At 42.5% G+C, this 18,589-nt stretch overlaps 2 protein-coding genes across 6 annotated transcripts in view; one reads left to right on the forward strand and one right to left on the reverse strand.

Annotated features, from left to right (window-relative positions):
* Positions 1 to 1,604: 1,604 nt before the first annotated feature.
* ACACA (acetyl-CoA carboxylase alpha) overlaps positions 1,605 to 18,589 on the forward strand; it is a 207,377-nt gene continuing 190,392 nt past the window's right edge. Inside the window, exon 1 of the mRNA XM_039507941.1 lies at positions 1,605 to 1,669. The gene's annotated coding sequence lies outside the window, so the exon portion shown is untranslated. The remainder of the gene's footprint in view (positions 1,670 to 18,589) is intronic.
* Positions 9,092 to 18,310, reverse strand: C20H17orf78 (chromosome 20 C17orf78 homolog). 5 transcript variants are annotated; one of them, XM_039507945.1, is made up of 7 exons: positions 17,774 to 18,310; positions 16,449 to 16,532; positions 14,552 to 14,824; positions 13,009 to 13,119; positions 12,350 to 12,480; positions 11,285 to 11,395; positions 9,092 to 9,525 (listed from the first exon to the last, which is right to left on the reverse strand). In XM_039507945.1, the coding sequence occupies exons 1-7, from the start codon at positions 17,844 to 17,846 to the stop codon at positions 9,460 to 9,462; spliced, it is 849 nt and encodes a 282-aa protein (XP_039363879.1). In that variant the 5' UTR covers positions 17,847 to 18,310; the 3' UTR covers positions 9,092 to 9,459. The 5 variants fall into 5 exon arrangements, with proteins under 5 accessions (XP_039363879.1, XP_039363878.1, XP_039363880.1 ...); XM_039507944.1 differs by having other exon boundaries at positions 11,270 to 11,395; XM_039507946.1 differs by lacking the exon at positions 16,449 to 16,532 and having other exon boundaries at positions 11,270 to 11,395.

Raw genomic sequence — 18,589 nt, forward strand, 5'->3', positions numbered from 1 at the left:
TTAACATCATGAATCTTGAGTACTTTGCTATAAGATGTCCTTCATTAGCTCTGCAGAACCTTGAGCTGGGCCTTTACGGTTTTATATATTTGTACTAGGCAGATTTAGCCTCTTCCTCACTGCTTATTTGTGATTAATAAAAGAGTCCTTGAAGTCCTGAGAGTTGAAACAGAAATTTCCTTCACGGAGTAGCGAAAGTTTCCTCTAGGAGCATGGTCATCATGGACTTTATAGAACCGGTAACTGCTTTTAAGAGCTGTGAGCTGGCCAGCTGTATATTCTCCCCTTCTCATGGAACAGTGCCAGGATAACTATATGCCTGTCAGAAAAGAAAATAAGTAATTTAATTCAAGGAGCTAAGTGCTTTACAAACATTAACTGATGCACCCTGCAATGAATTCTGTTAGCGAGGTCACTATGGTGGTCGTAGTATCTCCAATTTACTAATAAGGAAACTAAGGCCAAGGAAATGAGTTGACCTGCCCGAAGTCACAGAGCAAACCAGGGAGCAGAGTCCATACTCTGTTCTAGCTATTGGATCTCACTTCAGATCAACATTGCCAGAAGAGAGCAGGACAGCAATCAAGTAAGGTACAATTTTGTTAGTAACAGAAACTTGTTACTTGAATCTAGTTTAACTAAAACTGATTCCCCCCAGGAATCTATCATGTAAATTTCATTGTGTGAAACATTTAAAATCTATCAGTACCAACCAACGAAAACACCCAATGGAGGATCGCAACAGAAACATATGTTGGAATAGAGGGCTACTGAAATTAGGTGTAAGGTAAGGACCCTTTCAACTCTATGCAAGCATGGGGAAGAGAAAGGGGGTGCTCTAGTCAAGTGTTTCTCAACCTTTTTTTATATTAGGGACCTGCTTGCTGCCTTCCTAAACTGTGCCAGAGAGATCGCAGGGACCAGAGCCATGGACCAGTTGTTGAGAAACACTGCTTTAGTTTAGCATGATGAAGATTATCCTCCTACTCCTTGGTCCAGAATAGGTGCAGCACTTGGTAAAATTATCAGCAATGCAAAAGATAACAAGGTTGATACCAAGGCACTACTTCCACCGCACTAATACCGATGACGGTTCAACAGCCTCTCCGAGGAAGTTTTGATTCATGGATCTAGCTTAGGGTTTTATAGGGCCGTCCATCACCATGGTCTCTGAGTGCCTGCCATGTAAAATCAAAGTCCCTAGTGGTCTTCCTGGAGTTTCTGACCTCCATCCACCCTCCCCCCAAGAATAAAAGGGACCCTACTGCCCAAGAATCAATGGGGCCCCCCCAAGACACCCCTAGGCTAGAGCCCCGCCCCCCAAAAAGACCCCGCCCCTGAGAGCCCTGCGGCTGTGGTTTACCTCAGCGCCCCCTAACGGAGCAACAGGGGATGCGCGCCCCGGCGGCGCGCGCTCCCACCGCCAGAGCGCGCATCTGGGGTGGCCGGGAGCGCGCAGCCACCCCCTGTCTAGACCTCCCCTCCCCTCCCCACTTGGTATCTCCCTGATTCCCCCCGTAGCCACATGGTCTCTCCCCCGCCTCCCGACCCGCTTTGCCCCCAGCCCCTCACCTCACGCCGGCTTCGCCCAGGCCCCGACCCCGACCCCGACTCCGCTCCCGTCCCAGCGGCCGTCCCCACGTGCTCAGGCTCGGCGCGGCGGGAACGCGTACGTGCGCGCCCACGGGGCGGGAGGGGGCGAGGCTGTGGCGCCCGCACGCCGCGCGTCTGTGGGTTTGGGTCGCGCCGCGGGGGGGCGAGTCGTGGGGTTGGGGTCGCGCCGCAAAGTGGGGAGCGAGTGTGTGTGAGAACGAGAGTGTTGTGTAGTTGGGGGGTCTCATCGCGTGTGGGGGGGAAAGAATTGTGGGGTTGGGGTCACACCGCAAGGGGGCGGGGAGGAGCTGTGGGGTTGGGGGTCACACCGCAAGGGGGCGGGGGAGGAGCTGTGGGGTTGGGGTCACACCGCAAAGGGGCGGGGGGAGGAGCTGTGGGGTTGGGGTCGTGCCGTAAAGGGGCGGGGGGAGGAGCTGTGGGGTTCGGGGTTGTGCTCTGGGAGGGGGAAGGGATTGTGGGGTTGAGGTCACACCGCAAGGGGCGGGGGGGAGTAGTTGTGGGGTTGGGGTTGCACTGCAAGTGTTGTGGGGAGTTGAGGGGCTTGGGGTCGCACCCCGGGGGGGTGAAGGAGTTGTGAGGTTTGGGTCACACCCTAAGTGTGTGTGGGGGAGTTGTGGGGTTTGGCATCATTGTGCTGAAGATTTGTTTGTGTTGCTTTTTTCTGTTTGTAAAAACAAGATTCTCTTTAGCCTCTATTTAGAAACACATACATGAAAGCCATCTGGAGGCTCCAAGGTCCATCTCTGGACTTTGGCAGCACTGTAGTTCCTGCAAAGGTGCAAAATAATTATCAATTGTTGGTAAATATCTTCCTTCTGGCTATAGATTGGCCAGACTTGCAGTTTTATTATCTAACAGTCTCCTTTGCCCTCTGTGCGGCAGCCTTTGCAAGGCATAATGTGTTCAAATTTACCTGGGTGTCTCTTCATTGGTAGGAGGACTCCTGCCATTTATATGAATTTGAAGGCTGTTGTTTTTATTTATTTTTGCAGTATGCATGTTTCAGTGAAACATTTAAATTCTTGCCCTTTATTTAATCCTAGCTTGCAGATAAATTAGTTTGACCAGGTCTTCAGATGCTAAGAAGTTAAAATTAGAGCCATCTGAGGAACTATCTGTAAAAACAGCAGACACCTGGTATGTGGCCATACATTTATCCATGTTATAAAGTAGGGCTAACTGTACTATACATTGGCACAATTTTGGATCTGGGTTAGTGTTCCACTTCGTTGCACCCCGTTTACGTTAACTGCTTATGTTTGTAACATAAATGGGCATGCTGAGTCTCCTGACTCCATTGTAGTGTATGGAATTTAGTGATGGTAACCACTTACTGAATTAGATCTACAGCAGGGGTTTGCACCAGTGTAATTACATTGAGGTAGTCCTCATGTAGACAGGGCTCTAATTAACAAAGCTCACATTTAAATTGCCACCCTTTGACTTCCTGCTAAACTGAGTTTACATGTCTGAGAGCAAGTGTTTCACAGACCATCTGCACACTCTAGAAGATAGCACTACATCAAATAACATTTGAGGGTTTTTTCCCCAAATCACAAAGGCTAGAAACATTTTATACTGCCAACATTAATCTCTGCAGAATTTTATATTGCTCTAGGGGATCAGAGGAATGCATAAAGCAGTCTACAGCTAAAAAGAATGTCAGGAATGCTCAGATTTCAAAAGAGGGAGAGGAGTGCCCATAAACTTTGGTGGTAAGAAGAAAGCAAGTTTTGTTTTAATTAAATCTTTCAAACAAAAAAAAATGATCCTTTCCAAGACACTCTCCTAGACCTGTGTATCCTTGCGTAAGTCGAATAACGAGGAATTCAAGTTATTTTCCATGGAATGACAGAATGACTATTACCAGTTTAGCTGCAAAATGACCAATAATTCCTGCAAATATCTCATACTGATACATCACCCCTTCATAATAGACTCAGCCAGGACCCTGCCATAGGTAATCTAGAGAGGAGCCATGGAAGACTGTTGTAAGTATTAGTCTTGGTACAGAAAAAGGTGTGTGGTGGAGAGTGAGAGAAGACTCCATTAGATGAGAAGGTAAGAAGGAACGTGAGGAATGAGACAGGATATAGGATGATATGAAGGCGGATCTGTAGGTGGTAGGCAGTCATCCAAAGCCATGAGATGAAGTCGAGACATTGCGATTGTGGGTCATATTGTTCCTTCTCTCTGCTCAGCACAATTACTGCATTTGTTGTTTGAAGCTGCTTCCTTTGACAATTTGTCTAGAAGTTCCACATAATGTATAATAAAACTCCATCTCCTGTCAGCTCCAAAATTTTCCCAAATGTGTTTTTAGTGCATTTATAGTTCATTTTCACAGTTGTGTAATACAGTTCGTGTAATGCACTTATTGCTAACCTCTGTTCTTTGGAACAAAATCTTTCCTGGTGTGACACTCCTAAGCTCAGTGGAGATATACCATGGAGGAATTTAATCTCCTCTTTCTGTAGTAGCCTATAAATAAGCTTCCTAAAATGATGAGATCATCTTTTCAGCTTCCCCATCAGGGTTGTCAAAGCAGTAGAGAGAAACTTTGGCATTCACTTTCACTTGAGAAGGATTCCTAGGTTCCTCCCTGCACCTTCCCCATCCATCTGCAATCTAGAGCCCCGCTGACAGCTTCCTAATGCTGTGTTTGTTGCACTCTGGTCATCTTTCTACTCACATGGCAACTGTGTATCTGTGTTGGATAGGAGGATGTTGGGGGCACCCAGTCAGAGGGATTTGCATCTTGTTTTGCAGAGAGCCCTGCGATTTAGAAGTGGCACAGCTAAGACCGCCTGTTGAATATGGTTACACATGCTCCAGAAAGACTTCATAACTTATCGCTAAGGCTGTGTATCTGTCACCGTGACCTCCAGACTTCTGCAGTGGCTGGTGTGCCTGGCTCAGTGGCTGCCTGAGGTGGGCAGCCCCTGGGTCCGCAGCAGCAGCAGTTTGGGTGTGGGAGGGGGCTCAGGGCTGGGACAGAGGGTTGGGGTGTGGGGTGGCACTTATCTCGGTGGCGGGGGGTGGGTGCTCTCTGGAAGTGGCCGGCATATCCCTGCAGCTCCGAGGCAGGGACGGGTCTGGGGGCTCTGCGCACTGCCCCTGCCTGCAGGCACCGCCCTCACAGCTCCCATTGGCTGCATTTTCTGGCCTATGGGAGCTGTGGAGCCAGCGCTTGTGGCAGGGGCTGTGCTCAGAGCCCCCCTGGCCTTCCCTCCCCCTAGAAGTTGGTAAAACTGCAAGGACATGCTGGCCATTTCCGGGGAGCTGCATAGAGCCGGGGAGCTGCCAGCTGCCAGCCCCACCAACACCTATCCTCTCCCCAGCACCAGCAGGGGCCCAGGGCCATGCGCTACCACCCACCTCACCCCCAGCACCAGCTGGGGGTCCCAGGCCCCCCACACCCCTCCGCAGCACCGCTGGTGCCCCCTGAAAGCCCCTTCAGAGCACCCGTGAACCCCCGGCCCAAGTTTTAGTTAGGGGTATATAATACCAGTCGTGGACAGGTCATGGGCCATGAATTTTTGTTTAGTGCCTGTGACCTGTTCATGACTTTTACTAAAAATACCCAGGACTAAAATGTAGCCTTACTTATCGCCCATAACACAGTGGTGTTCTAGTGGGGTGGTGCCATGATCCCATTGGGAGCCTTTTCTGCAGCATCACTCTCTTCAGGGTCAATCAAGTATGTTTTTATTTACTGAGATTGCATCTGACACCAGAAGGTGTCTCAGAGACTAAGGCAAATTTGTGCAGATCATTTTTTTATATGCACATGTACACGATGCACTGATGGTGCTAACTAATATTTCATGCCTTTCAAATACATTGTTAGATTCCGGTCATGCAATAAGCTCTGCAGAGAGGTCCACCTATTATCCGTAAGATTGGGTATTGTAACCGGTAGTAATCACCTCTTCCAGACAATCCAAGCCTCCTAAAAAAATTGTCATCACTGTTCAAATATGACATGTTTTTGTGCCTCTTTTGTGGTGTTAATTTTGTTTGTACCCCTGTGGAGGATGCATGATGCTGATTTAGAAAGACAGAATCTAGATTGCTTGGAGGAAATGTTCTGTTGTTCACAACTAGGCTAGAAGGCAACTTTTATTCATTTTATGCAGATCTTTGGCATTTAATTATTTACACAAGAATTTGAGATGAAAGCTGTTCTCTTCTACAGGCTTCAGATGTTGCCTTCAGCCATTCTTTTGTGAAACCTGAAGCTTGCATCTGAGATGGGTGAACTGCGTATAGTTCAGAGATTCAGTTTGGGTCAAGACCTGAAAGTTTGAATCCTTATCTGAACTGGAGATGGGCCCAATGTCAGAAGTTGAGTTCTGGATTAGAACCTCCACAGTTTGTAGGGTGGGGGGAGCAATTAGTTCTGGTGTTCTGGTTTGAGCCCATCTCTAATCCAAATCTCTTCTGAACTACTGGGGACTTTAAAACTTGGCTTGAAATCTTGCAAGTATCATATTTCAGACAGTATTTAGTTTCTCCTGGTGCAGGCCAGAACAAGATAGTGCAGTTACACATGAAAATGTTGTGAACAAAACAGTTAACCAGTGTTTTGTTAAGTTAAAGAAGATTTGTTTTGACTGGTTTGGAGCGCTTTAACTGGCAGCGCTTTAACATGGCTGTGTAGTCGTGGCACCAGCGCTGGGAGCAGGGCCGCCCAGAGGATTCCGGGGGCCTGGGGTCTTCGGCAGCGGGGGGCCCCTGCTTCGGCGGTAATTCGGCAGTGGGGGGCCCCTTCCGTTCCGGGACCCGCCACCGAAGACCTGGCTGCATTTCGGCGGCGGGTCCCACTTCGGCGGTAATTCGCCGGCGGGGGGGTCCTTCCGCCCCGGAGCAGAAGGACACCCCGCCGGCGAAGACCGGGAGCAGAAGCAGCTCCGGGGGCCCAGGCCCCACACGAGTTTTCCGGGCCCCCCAGAGTGAATGAAGGACCCCGCTCCAGGGGCCCTGAAAAACTCTCGTGGGGGCCCCAGCGGGACCCGGGGCCTGGGGCAAATTGCCCTTCTTGCCCCCCCCTCTGGGCAGCCCTGGCTGGGAGAGAGCTCTCCTGGTGCTGTAAAAAAAACATCTCCGCGGGGGAGTAGCTACCAGTGCAGGGAACTTGCCTCCCAGCGCTGTAGCACTGTCTACACTGCCACGTTACAGCGCTGAAACTTGCAGCGCTCAGGGGTGTGTTTTTTCACACCCCTGAGCGAGAAAGTTGCAGTACTGTAAAGAGCCAGTGTAGACAAGCCCAAAGGCTCAAGAATAAATCCTTGGGGAAAGTAGTCTTGGTCAGAGTGCTTGCCCACTCCACCATATAAAGTACGTCTACACTGCAATCAGAGGCCTCACTGCAGCACATACAGACATACCCAAATTAACTTTGATCCAGTTAGCTTGAATAACAATAGCAGTGAAGCCATGGCAGCTTGGGCTAGCCACTTGAGTAAATAGAACAGGGTTCTGGATGGGCTTATATAGCCTGGTGCTGTCATGGTTTCACTGCTATTGGTATTGGAGCTAGTTAGATCAAAGCTGGCCAGGCTATGTCTACATGTACTGTAGTCAGACTTCTGATTGCAGCATAGGTTTAGCCATAGTTAGCCACTATTGATCTCTGCAGAATAATAATCTCACACTTACTCTGATTCCATTTTCAAGGTATTTCTATAGATTCACCAAGAGTTACAGTTATGCAAGATTATTTGGCTTTGAATTTTCAGCATGACAATTGATAAAAATCTTGTTACACAGTGATTAGATTATGATATTTGCATTGATAAATGGCAAGTTTGAATTGGAATAGAACAGGTTTACAGACACAGAGTTGTACAGAGCAAATGATAAAAACTGGATCAAAGTGTCTTCCTATCCTTTTTGGTCATCAGTGTACCTAATTTCCTTGTGCTTGGATTTAATAATAGAAACATAGTGCTTGCAGATTTCCAGGCTTGTGTTTTATGCAGAGCTTTGGAAAATTCAGCAGTTTGTGTGAACATTTTCTTCAGTTTAAATTTGTGTGGCATCTTCTGAGTTCTAGGTTCAAAAAAACTTAGCAGAATTAGTTTGAAACTGAGTTTCACCTAGCTTTGTGTTGAGGCTATGGAAAAAATGCAATAAATCAGATCAGATTTGCTGGGATTAGGTTCCTGTCAAATGAAACTCAAAATAAGCTTCTAAGGGGCGGAAGGACTAATGCCTGACTTTTCCATTGGCTTTCATCATGTATAGTCAACCATATTTGACAATATTTTAAACAGATTTTATACTCACTTTTCACAGATGTAAATTACTACACAAGGTGGTAGGCAGTGGAGACTCAGGTCCATTGGCTGTACAGATTCCTGAGGATAACTGGTTGCATCTGTTCATATAAACACCCAGGATTTTTGTGCGTGTGTGTGCTGAACATAGGATAATACAATATCTAGACTTTCAGCAATTTCATTTCACTGTTTCTATGCACACATTATAAAGCAGTGACACTATGGCTGGAGAACATCCATTTCTTAAGACAAAGCAGATTGGACGAAGCAGTGGAGACTGTACTGCAGGGGGAAATCCTGTACTGACAGAGGGATGGACGAATACAGCAGGGGGAAATCCTGTACTGACAGAGGGTTGGACTAGATTGGACCTAATACAGCAGTTTCCTCTCTGACTTATACAGATTTTGCACCTTGAATCCATAACCTGGACTACATTTCTGGAACTTTAATGTCACTTTTTTGTTACAATTGGCCTGAAGGTCTTGTGGATCTGTAGATTTTTCAAGGGAGGTTGATGGTCTAGTTCCATGCAGTGAGAGTTCAAGAATATGCACACAGAAATCTGCCTGTAGAAATGTGGGGTTACCTTTTGATTTATCTCCCTCAGAACCCGTGCTCCTTTTACAACAAATAACTGTCTGTCCTTTGGTCTCATTTGGAAGCAACATTGCAGTGTGAAGGTCCCAAATTAATTGAACTGCTAAACCATGGTATGATCCAATTTATGGGGGACAAAATGATGAACACAAGAAAATTAGTGGCACAGATGCTTAAAATGGGGCAGAGTTGAACTTTCTTATTGCTAATCCAAATTCCTTATGCTTCGAAGATGCTGATCAAGGGAGCGCTTGATTGCTGGCAACAAGCAAGAGTTTAGGCTCCTTTTATCAGCTAGGCTAAATTGTAGCACAAGGAACGGATGCTGAAATCCAGATTCTGTCCTTTGATTCATACATCCACTTGCCATTGAAGTTGATGGGATTTGTGTATGTGTATGTAAGGGCAGAATTTGGCCCTCAAGCTCAATGGACAGGGCATATATACTTTTAGTTGGTTCCAGTGTTAGATGCTTTTCTGAATAATCATTGTCTTGAATTTAAGTATAATCTGTCTAGATACAATCTTCAATGTAGCAGATGTTAGTTGCTGTGTGAACTCCAACTACAATTAATCTAAGGAAGACAGAGGGAGAATTTGCAATGTTGGTGAGACTTTTATTGCTTCTGCAAGTAGGTTTTTCCATTATTCCCTTTGTTTCTAGTGACCATAGTCTACTGCTGAAGTTAAAATATGATTCCAGGTAGTTCATGGAGGGAGTCAACACCAAGATGTGTTCCGAGGGGTTAGTTTCGTAAGGAGTGCCCCTAAAACAGGCTAATGTCACTTTCATTGCAATCTGTAATTGTTTGACTCTATATCGTGTAAAATGCTGATGGTCTTACTTCTCTGAACAATAAGAAGTGAGGAGAAAAATAATGCAGACACAGATAAAGCAAAAAACTGTGCTTGGATAAAACAGAAAATTGTGCTTTCTCCTGTAGCTTGCAGTTTTTCAGAACTAAGTCTCATGAATGGCAATTATCTTGGCCGCTTTGCTCCAAGGTGCTTGTTCTGAAGCTCCTCTCTGGGGAATGAAGGGGAATATTTCAGCATTACTAAATTTAGCAACCCTTCTCCTAAAATCTGACCTGTGTAATAGTCTTTTTGTTTTTTCAGACCAATAATTTAGTGTAACCTCTTCTGGCTTCGATTTGAAGTAGACTGTAGTGGGGGATGGTGGCTCTTGTGGTTGGAAATGGTATATAGAGCCTTTTGCTTCTAGCCTGTTTGTTCTAACGTACACCAGGGTGATTGTGGCCAAAAGTTACTGTCTGGTGGCTGTTCAGTAGCCTATGTGAAATGAGTCTAAAGGGTCTCAATCCGATTCCCAACCCTCTTTGTGCAATCATGCTTTTCGCCAAGCAACGTTACTCCAACTAGAGCCAAGTGAATGATTTGTAATGAATAAAGTACTCATATTTTGCCACTTTCTGTTCAGAAATTTTCACAGATGGCATTTTTCATTTATTGTTTGGAATTGTTTGCCAAATTTCTACAATAAATTTTTAAGCTGTAGCTTGTTCCCAAGCAGTTCATTGTAAATATTTAATATTTTAGGTTTTCTGATTGGACACACATGTCGCATGGTATTATTTCTGTTCTTTGACTGGATGAGAGTAAATCTTAAAATCAGATCTGTAATGTGAATGCTCAGAGTTCTAAATCTGAAATTTGCTCTGCAAAAATTTACAGCATATGCTCAAAACTTGTATGTGCAAACAATCTTACTAATAAACTGATTTTCTAGGATAATTTGCAGAAAACAAACGTACCAGGAGCATGAAGCAAATTAAACATTATTGAACAAATATTTGGTGACTGCTTTACTTTGTGGTATTCACCCTACTCTAAATACTGTAGAGACTCATTTTAATTGGAATTGCAACTGGCATATTGTTATGCTTTGAAACAATTTGGGCCATTCATTTTACTTCAGTGTATCCAAGTCTGGTATGAATGGCTCCCTCTGTATTCAGGATAAAACCCATAGCATTCTGTTCCATTAGAACATAAAAACGGGCATACTGGGTCAGACCAAAGGTCCATCTAGCCCAATATCCTGTCTTCCAACAGTGGCCATTGATACACAAGATATATGACTGGTGTATGCACTGAACCATTCAATGATGTGAAATTTTTATGCTAATGGTCCATTGAAAACTAAACTGTGCCCAGTCCTTGCTGATGTTCTTTGCTTTGAGTCTGTCAGCTTTTAACTGTTGCTTAATATACATTTAAAAAAAAGAAAAGAAAAATCAAAGCATTTCTAAAATCCGTGAAATGGAGTTTCACATTGTACTCGCTGAAATATTCCCTATTTAATGCAATGCTGTTATTTGTCCTTTCTTCTAAATAGTTTCTTTGACAGTATAGGGTTTTTCCTCCAAAGATCTCAAATCACTTTACAAACACTAAATCTCACAGTATCGTTGGGAGGTGAGTATTACAACTATGTCATAGAGAAATAAATGGCCACTAATTGAAGTAAAGTAACTTGTCTCAGATCACACAGTGAGTAGGTTCCTGTGGTGGTATTAGAACAATGCTGTCCTGAATCCTCGAGGCCCTGTTTTAAGCATTGGATACCCACCTCCTTTTGTTGTTCATTTAACAAGGCAGGGAAAAAAAGATTAAATCATTTAATCTTGAAAAGACACCCTCATAACACACTTTCAGAACTATGGTGCCATTCACTTTTATTGAGGGAGATCTGTATTGTTAAATGAAATAATTGTTACTGAACTATATTTAAAAAACCGTGTGGTTACCTTTTTGTGACCTACCATGACAGATCCTTCGGATGATACAGAATTTGGGTTTTCTGTGCGTTCTTCTCCTTGTCTTTTACATTTCTGAATACAGTTGCATTGCTGGCTCCAGCCAGGGCATGGACACTCAGAAAAGAAGGAGAAGCCATTAGAAGGTTGGTAGGAAGATGCTCCCAGCCCAAAATACCAAGAATTTGAAGCTAGTAAAATGATGGTTATTCATTTCTAGGGAGACTAACCTGAATTTTGACTGAAGTATGCACTTCAGAGTGTGAGCTGAAGAAACAATGTGGCTTTAAAAAATAAAATAAAATAAAATTCACATTGACCATCTCAGCTTCCAGTGTGTTCTACCCCAAACACCTCCAGCATGGTATATGTCCTCTTGGGAGGTCTTTGAATAATGAAATATAGGGCCTACAAAGAGTCCATGGTAACCTGCGTTTTCTTGAGTCTTTTCTGTTCTCCTCTCTTCTGCCTTTAGAAAATGCTTGACGACTACTGAAGTCAAGAGGGTTGCTTTTGATCAGTGTCACTTTAGAAGGCTGCAAGACTCTTTCCTCCCCATTTTGATCTAAATGCCCCCCCCCCCAACTGTTTGTGTGTGTGTGCTGGCTCGGAAAGCAAGTGATTGGGACCAAGAGTCAAACCTAAGTTTCTCACGATCCAAAATAAAGCCTTGAAAGACAGGGTAGCTATGATTCCATCTGATATAAAATCCCAAGGTTGCAGGTGTGCACTGGGATTGTATACTGTAGTAGCAACAGGCAAAACATGTCATTGTAGGTATTCATATTAAGTGTGAGGAATTGCTTGTTTTGACAGAGTTTGAATTATGGCATTTTAGGTCATAAGACCTCCCACTAGAGAAGTGGTTACCCCAGTGCATCACAAAGATTAGCAAATCTTTTAAAGGCATGATCTCACAGAATTTACCTTTGTATCACTGTCCTTGGGGTTTCTTAAACTCAGAACCCTGCATGTTTTATTATTATAATGGAACAAACAAATCCTATTTAGCTATTGATAAAATATCCTTTGCAAATTGTCATAAGGAGCTATTGTGCTCAGCAAACTTACTGGGAAGGGAACTTCAAATATAACAAACACAATGAAGGCTAGTGAACAGGGTAGCAGGACACATATGATTACTGCTTTGACATAGATGCTTTGTCTTCGTGTTAGTCTGAGCAGCATGTCTTCACCTATGCCTGTGATTAGAAAGGGAAAAAAAATAATTCTCTCTGAAGTAGATGAATACAGAAGACAGCATGTTCCCCATTGGTAGTTTGAGGATTCCTTCATCTTTAGGATGGTAACACAATACAGCTAAACCTGAGAGAACATTTCATTAACACTTAAGGATGTCCACAAGGCTCTGTGAATATATCAATCTAGAAAGCCTCTATGAAACCTTTTAGAACTCTGTCTGGTTCATGCTTGGTTGGGAGATAGGAGCAAGAACATAATTTTCCATGAGAGAGGTAGTGCCCAAATTTTGCTCAGCTATACAAATATGCAAGTTTACAGAACAAAGAGGAGTTGGCTGAATTTCAGAAAACCTCCTGGCCCAATATTTTTCAGATACCACTGTTGTTAGTCTTTGTGAAAAGTTGTAAGATTTGTGTGGTGGGGGCGATCTAAAAACCATCTTCCTTCTCTCATCCTTACATATGCTGCTACTCTTGGTTGCTGAGCATCTCGGTGCTGACTATGCAGAGAAAACTTTTTACTACTACCTGAGCTGCTGTTCTGTCGGTGTACCTCTGTGGCGTGCAGTTGCTCTGCAAAAATTTCAGGCTCAGACAGCTTTGCATTAATAATGCAATTTGATAGCCCCACCAGAAACACTGTGAAAAGAATGAGATGTTTAAAACCAATGAAAGTTTTTTTTTAATTTATATAAACCAGTTAGGGAACAAAAGCAACTCAAGACTAGAGTAAACTAAGCACTGGCTTAGTTGCCAACAACTGGTAGACTATTAGGCAATTTGCAACAGAGTACTAGTAACTTGCAATGTTATCATGTTAGACATGATAATATAGTGAGATGTCTTTGCCAATGTTCCTTCATTTGAGAATTTCTATTCTGAAGTCCAAGACTGTTTGTAAACTATTACTGTAGAGTCCCTGCAATAACCATATCTTACTTATTGCTTTGTAAAACACTTTTGGGATACACAGTGTATGAAAGTTGCTCCGTACAACTGAATTGGGTTTATAACAATGTTAAAGGGAGGGACGTAGACTGGAGCATGGATATTCGAATATCTTTGGGCCCCATGCTTATTGATTGACCAAAACTTTAGAAGCCTTTTGATCCACAACAGAGTTTAAATTGTTATTCAAGGCTGGGTAAGCAGTGTGAAGCAAAGCCTTAGCTTTTCGCTAAACTGGGGGCACAATGTAAGGAGTGTCGTCAGTCTCAATATGGTTGACACTGTAATTCCATCCATCTTGAGGGACCATGTTACAGCATGGTAAAGTGCTGACATGGTTAGAACACAGATTTTGCAGTGCGGTTGAGTGTTACTGTGTTTTAGATGAGTTGCCGAATTATGCTACACACATGGGCTTTTGCAAGGCTATATTGCAATTTGGGGTCACAGTTAAAACATGACACTGTCCCATCTGCACTGTCATGTTTACCTGTCTGTGGACTACTGCATTACAACAGAATTCCCAAATTCTGTAGGAATTAGTGTAGCTGGAACCTTTACAACGAAAACCAACTCATTTTGTGTATGTGGTTTGATACAGAATGAGCTTTCTAAAATCTACTGGAAGATCCCTGGAACAAAGGGGAAAACCAAACAGTCTGCTGTTCACTCTTCTGTGCTGAATATTCTACGTTTGATTTTCTTTTCATTTTCCCAAAAGAGCTGGATTGTTGTATGATGAATAGTAATCATAGTTATACATGGCTATGGTAATCAGGTCTTATGCTGACTGCGGCTGAAATCCATGAGGAATATTTCTTTCCTGAATGTTCAGTATTGCACAGTTAAGTGGTTTCCCATCTCCATATCTTATCTATATAAATTTCTATATGTATTGGAAAATAAACAAAACTCCCTACAGTAATTGTCCACAAAACTATGTCTTACAATACTGTTACTCAGTGTTTGGATCATTACTTTATAATACTGCAGTATTTTTTTACAAATATATCAATATCAGTATTTTGCTTTCATAAACACTTTTGTTGCTGGCAAGGTATCAGTGTTTGTGGACAGACCTAATAGGAATATGCTATAATGATCAAAGATTTTTATTTTTTACCTTTGCCTGTAAGGTTAAATTCAGTCTGAAAACTTTGTTTATGATCTCTTAATAAGAGACACCTGTGGGCAGTAGAAACACTCTCATCTGGATCAGTGATGACTTTCAGGCTTTGGAGGGTGTATTTAACGTTTGTCTTGTTTGTGAAAACACTGTACATCTTCTCTGAGTAAAGGAGATTTACTTGTATGGAGCTGTGCAGACCAGAGCATTGCAAAGTGGCGACGGTATGGTTTCTGCTTAGCTCCCCTTTTGCCACTGCCTTTTCAGACTCTGGAGACAGGAAAGCAAAAATATAACTACTAGGAAGTCCTTGTACAAGATTCAGGCCATCAAGATTAGTCATGAACATTGTGGTACCACACAAGCACAGAGACACATAACTGTTAATGTTACAGTGAGGAAAAAAATGAACAGATTTTCAGTTTGTGTGTGTAAATAATTCCCTGGAGTTCTTTTTACAACCTAACTTTTATTCTTTTAAAATGCCACAAATATGCTTATTTAATGTAATTGCCCATTTCGTATCCAGTCTAACACTGTAGTTATATTTTTGTGATAACTGTGCTGCCCATGACTGCAGGCAGTATTCAAGATACGGGTGTACCATGAATTTGTCTGGTGGCATGACATTTTCTGTCTTATCTATCCCTTTCCTAATGGTTCATAACATTCTGTTTGCTTTTTTGACTGCTGCTGTACATTGAGCGGATGTTTTCAGACAACTATTCACAATGACTGCAAGATCTCTCTCTTGAGTGGTAACAGCTTATTTAGACCCCATCATTTTGTATGGGTAGTTGGGATTATGTTTTCCAAAGTACATTACTTTGCACTTATCAGTATTGAATTTCATCTGCCATTATGTTGCCCAGTCACCCAGTTTTGTGAGATCCTTTTGTATCTCTTCATAGTCAGGTTTGGACTTAACTGTCTTGAGTAATTTTGTATCATCTGCAAACTTTGCCAACTCACTATTTATTCCTTTTTCCAGATCCCAGTACAATCCTTGGGGGACTCTGCCGTTTATTTCTCTCGACTGTGAAAACCGTTTATTCCTACCCTTTGTTTCCTATCTTTTAACAAACTACTGATCCATTTGAGGACCTTCCCTTTTATCCCATGATTGCTTGCTTTGCTTAAGAGCCTTTGGTGGGAGACCTTGTCAAACGCTTTCTGGAAGTGCAAGTACACTATATCCACTGGATATCCCTTGTCTGCATGTTTGTTGATCCCCCTCAAAGAATTCTAATAGATTGTGTAGGCATGATTTCCCTTTACAAAAGATGTGTTGACTATTTCCCAACATACTGTGTTCTTCTATGTGTCTGATAATTCTGTTCTTTACTATAGTTTCAACAAATATGCATGGTACTGAAGTCAGGCCTGTAATTGCCAGGATCAGCTCCAGAATCTTTCTTAAAAATTGGTGCCACATTAGCTATCCACCGATCATTTGGTACAGAGGCTGATTTAAGCAATTGTTTACGTACCGTTAGTAGTTCTACAATTTCATATTTGAGTTCCTTCAGAACTCTTGGGTGAATACCATCTGGTTCTGGTGACTTATTACTATTTAATTTATAAGTTTGTTCCAAAAGCCTCTGTTAACACCCCAGTCTGGGACAGTTCCCCAGGTTTGTCACCTCCCTCCTACCTTTCCCTATGCCAGTGGTACCTACATGTACCATGACCACTGGCTGGTCTCTAGCACTACACATAAATCTGTCTAGATGTCTCTCGAGATCTGCAGTCTCCGTACCAGGCAGGCAATTTACCATGTGATTCTCCCGATCATAACAAACTATGTATATTTCTAATAAATGAATCCCCTGTTGCTCTTACCTTGCTCTTCTGACTAACTGGAGTTCCCTCCCCTCTTCCTTTGCTTCCCTACCTTGCAGTAAGATGCTCATGCTTCTTGTGCTTTCAGACAGTACTTCTGAAGAATTTTCCACATGACAGTCATAATCTCTGAGGTCTGAGTGGAATGGACATGACAGATTGTAATCATGTGCACAGTTTTTCTTGACTCTTTGTGGATTTTTAAACATTTTAAATGCAACTCCCCTCTTCATTTTTCACTGCGACTTTAATAGCAACTAGAGTTACTCTGATTAATAAAGTCTAGATTATGCCTTAAACTTGCAGTGAATTTCGGCGTGTGTGTGTGTGTGTGTGTGTGTGTGTGGATCTGGGGTCTTGGATCAGCATGCCATAAAAGTGGAAGTGAGTTAAAATTTATATCCAGAGCTGAACTTTCCCCAACATGCACACCATTCCCAAAATATTTTACAATGTTATTGATCGTAAAAGTGTGAAACCAAAATACTACCCACCACTGTGAGTAAATAAAATAAAAAACCAAGAGAGAACACTGATACTGTCAGAGTTATTTGCTATGCTTGGTCCTAAGATTGCTTGTATTGTAGTTTAGTTACCATCACTGTTAATCTGAGGGAACTGAACTGTGCTAGAAGTGCAAATCAATAGTAATATAAAAGATCATTAGTGACCCCAGAACCCTTTCTAAAAGAGTAGGGGTGCCACATTTATATTTCAGTTCTGCCCAGCCAAATTCCTGCTCTAGCTTAAATTGGGTAGAGGTGGTATTGCTTGTTCTTTTTGCATAAGTCTGAGGCTATAAGTAAGTATCCAGGAAGAATTTTATTCACACATAGTTATCAGTTAATTGGCACAGAGATACCATGGTGACTAGCAGCTTTGAAATACCTTAGGTGGAGGTGTCAGCCTTGAAATGGTATGTTAAACAAGAAATATCCCTTCCGCCTATTGTTAGTGTCGCAGTGAGGGAAGTTGAAAGCTCTTACAGCACTATTTGAAAGCATAAGGAGATAACTAATGCACGCTCTCTTTTAAAAAGGCGGGGATGGATGGTGTAATGGTCAAAATAATGACACTGCCGAGGGTAGAACTGCTGTTGCATATTCCCTATGTGACCAGCCTACTTGTGAGTGTCTTTAGGAAGTTTATGAGATGCCTTGAGTATGGGAGGTGGTATGGCTGGCAATCCAAATTCTACTGTTGTTTTTTTTTTCTCATTCATTTTTAATAGCTTTTATTAAGTGACATTTTCAGAGCAGTACCTAAACATGAACTAATAAACATAGTTTATAAATATCTGACATGTCTGTGTCCCTGGTATACTTTTTGGTTTTGTTCTGTTAGAATTCTGCAAATAGTTAAAAACAGTCCACTTACCTTTTGGGCTGAGGCTGTAGTATATAAACAGTAAACTAAACACCAACATTGTATCCATAATGCTGACATGCATACAATATTCGTGATCATGAAATCCTCTTCACTTATTGCTTTCACTCATAAATCCTGTAGGGTTGCATTGGTTGGTAAAGCTCCCAAATTAGTATTGTAACAGCACCGATTCCTGTTTAAAACTCACTAAGTTTGAATATTGATTATTTATAAGGAGAGTTAAAAATGAGGCTGTTTATTCATTGCAGTTTGATCCGTTTCTAGATTGGTAATTGCTCTGATCCAGTTAATAGAGGTGCAGGATTTGCTTACTGTTTGACCTGAATAAACTTTATCTATGGATATAATTTCCCCTCAGTGCACAGTACCACATAAGGATAAGTCCCATGTTAAGCATTTGAATGGGCGTAACTGGTAAATAAGAATTTTGCCACACCTGGGTGAATTTCACTGCCCGAAACAAGGTAATTTAGCTGCCCGAGTGGACTGAAAGGAAGTCTTTCACTTGCCTGATACACGCTAGATTCTATTCTGTTCTGTTTAGGTTCTTATACTGTGCTCATCACAATAGTATCCAAGAACCTTCTAGAATTAGGAGATTAAACAAGATGACTAGTGTTGATCAGCAGTTTATTGGCTCAGCAGGTATTGCAGGATTAAATGGACACTGTTGACTAAAATCGGGCCCCCAAACTGGGACAAGTATATTTACAAGTGTAAAAATGAGCTTTTGAGTCACATCAAGTGTAGAGTCTTTATTTAGATTTGTGAAACTACAAGAAGTGTGGGCTCTCGCATTCTGCC

This window comes from Mauremys reevesii, linkage group 20 (assembly GCF_016161935.1).
Source record: "Mauremys reevesii isolate NIE-2019 linkage group 20, ASM1616193v1, whole genome shotgun sequence".
Classification (NCBI taxonomy): domain Eukaryota; kingdom Metazoa; phylum Chordata; order Testudines; family Geoemydidae; genus Mauremys; species Mauremys reevesii.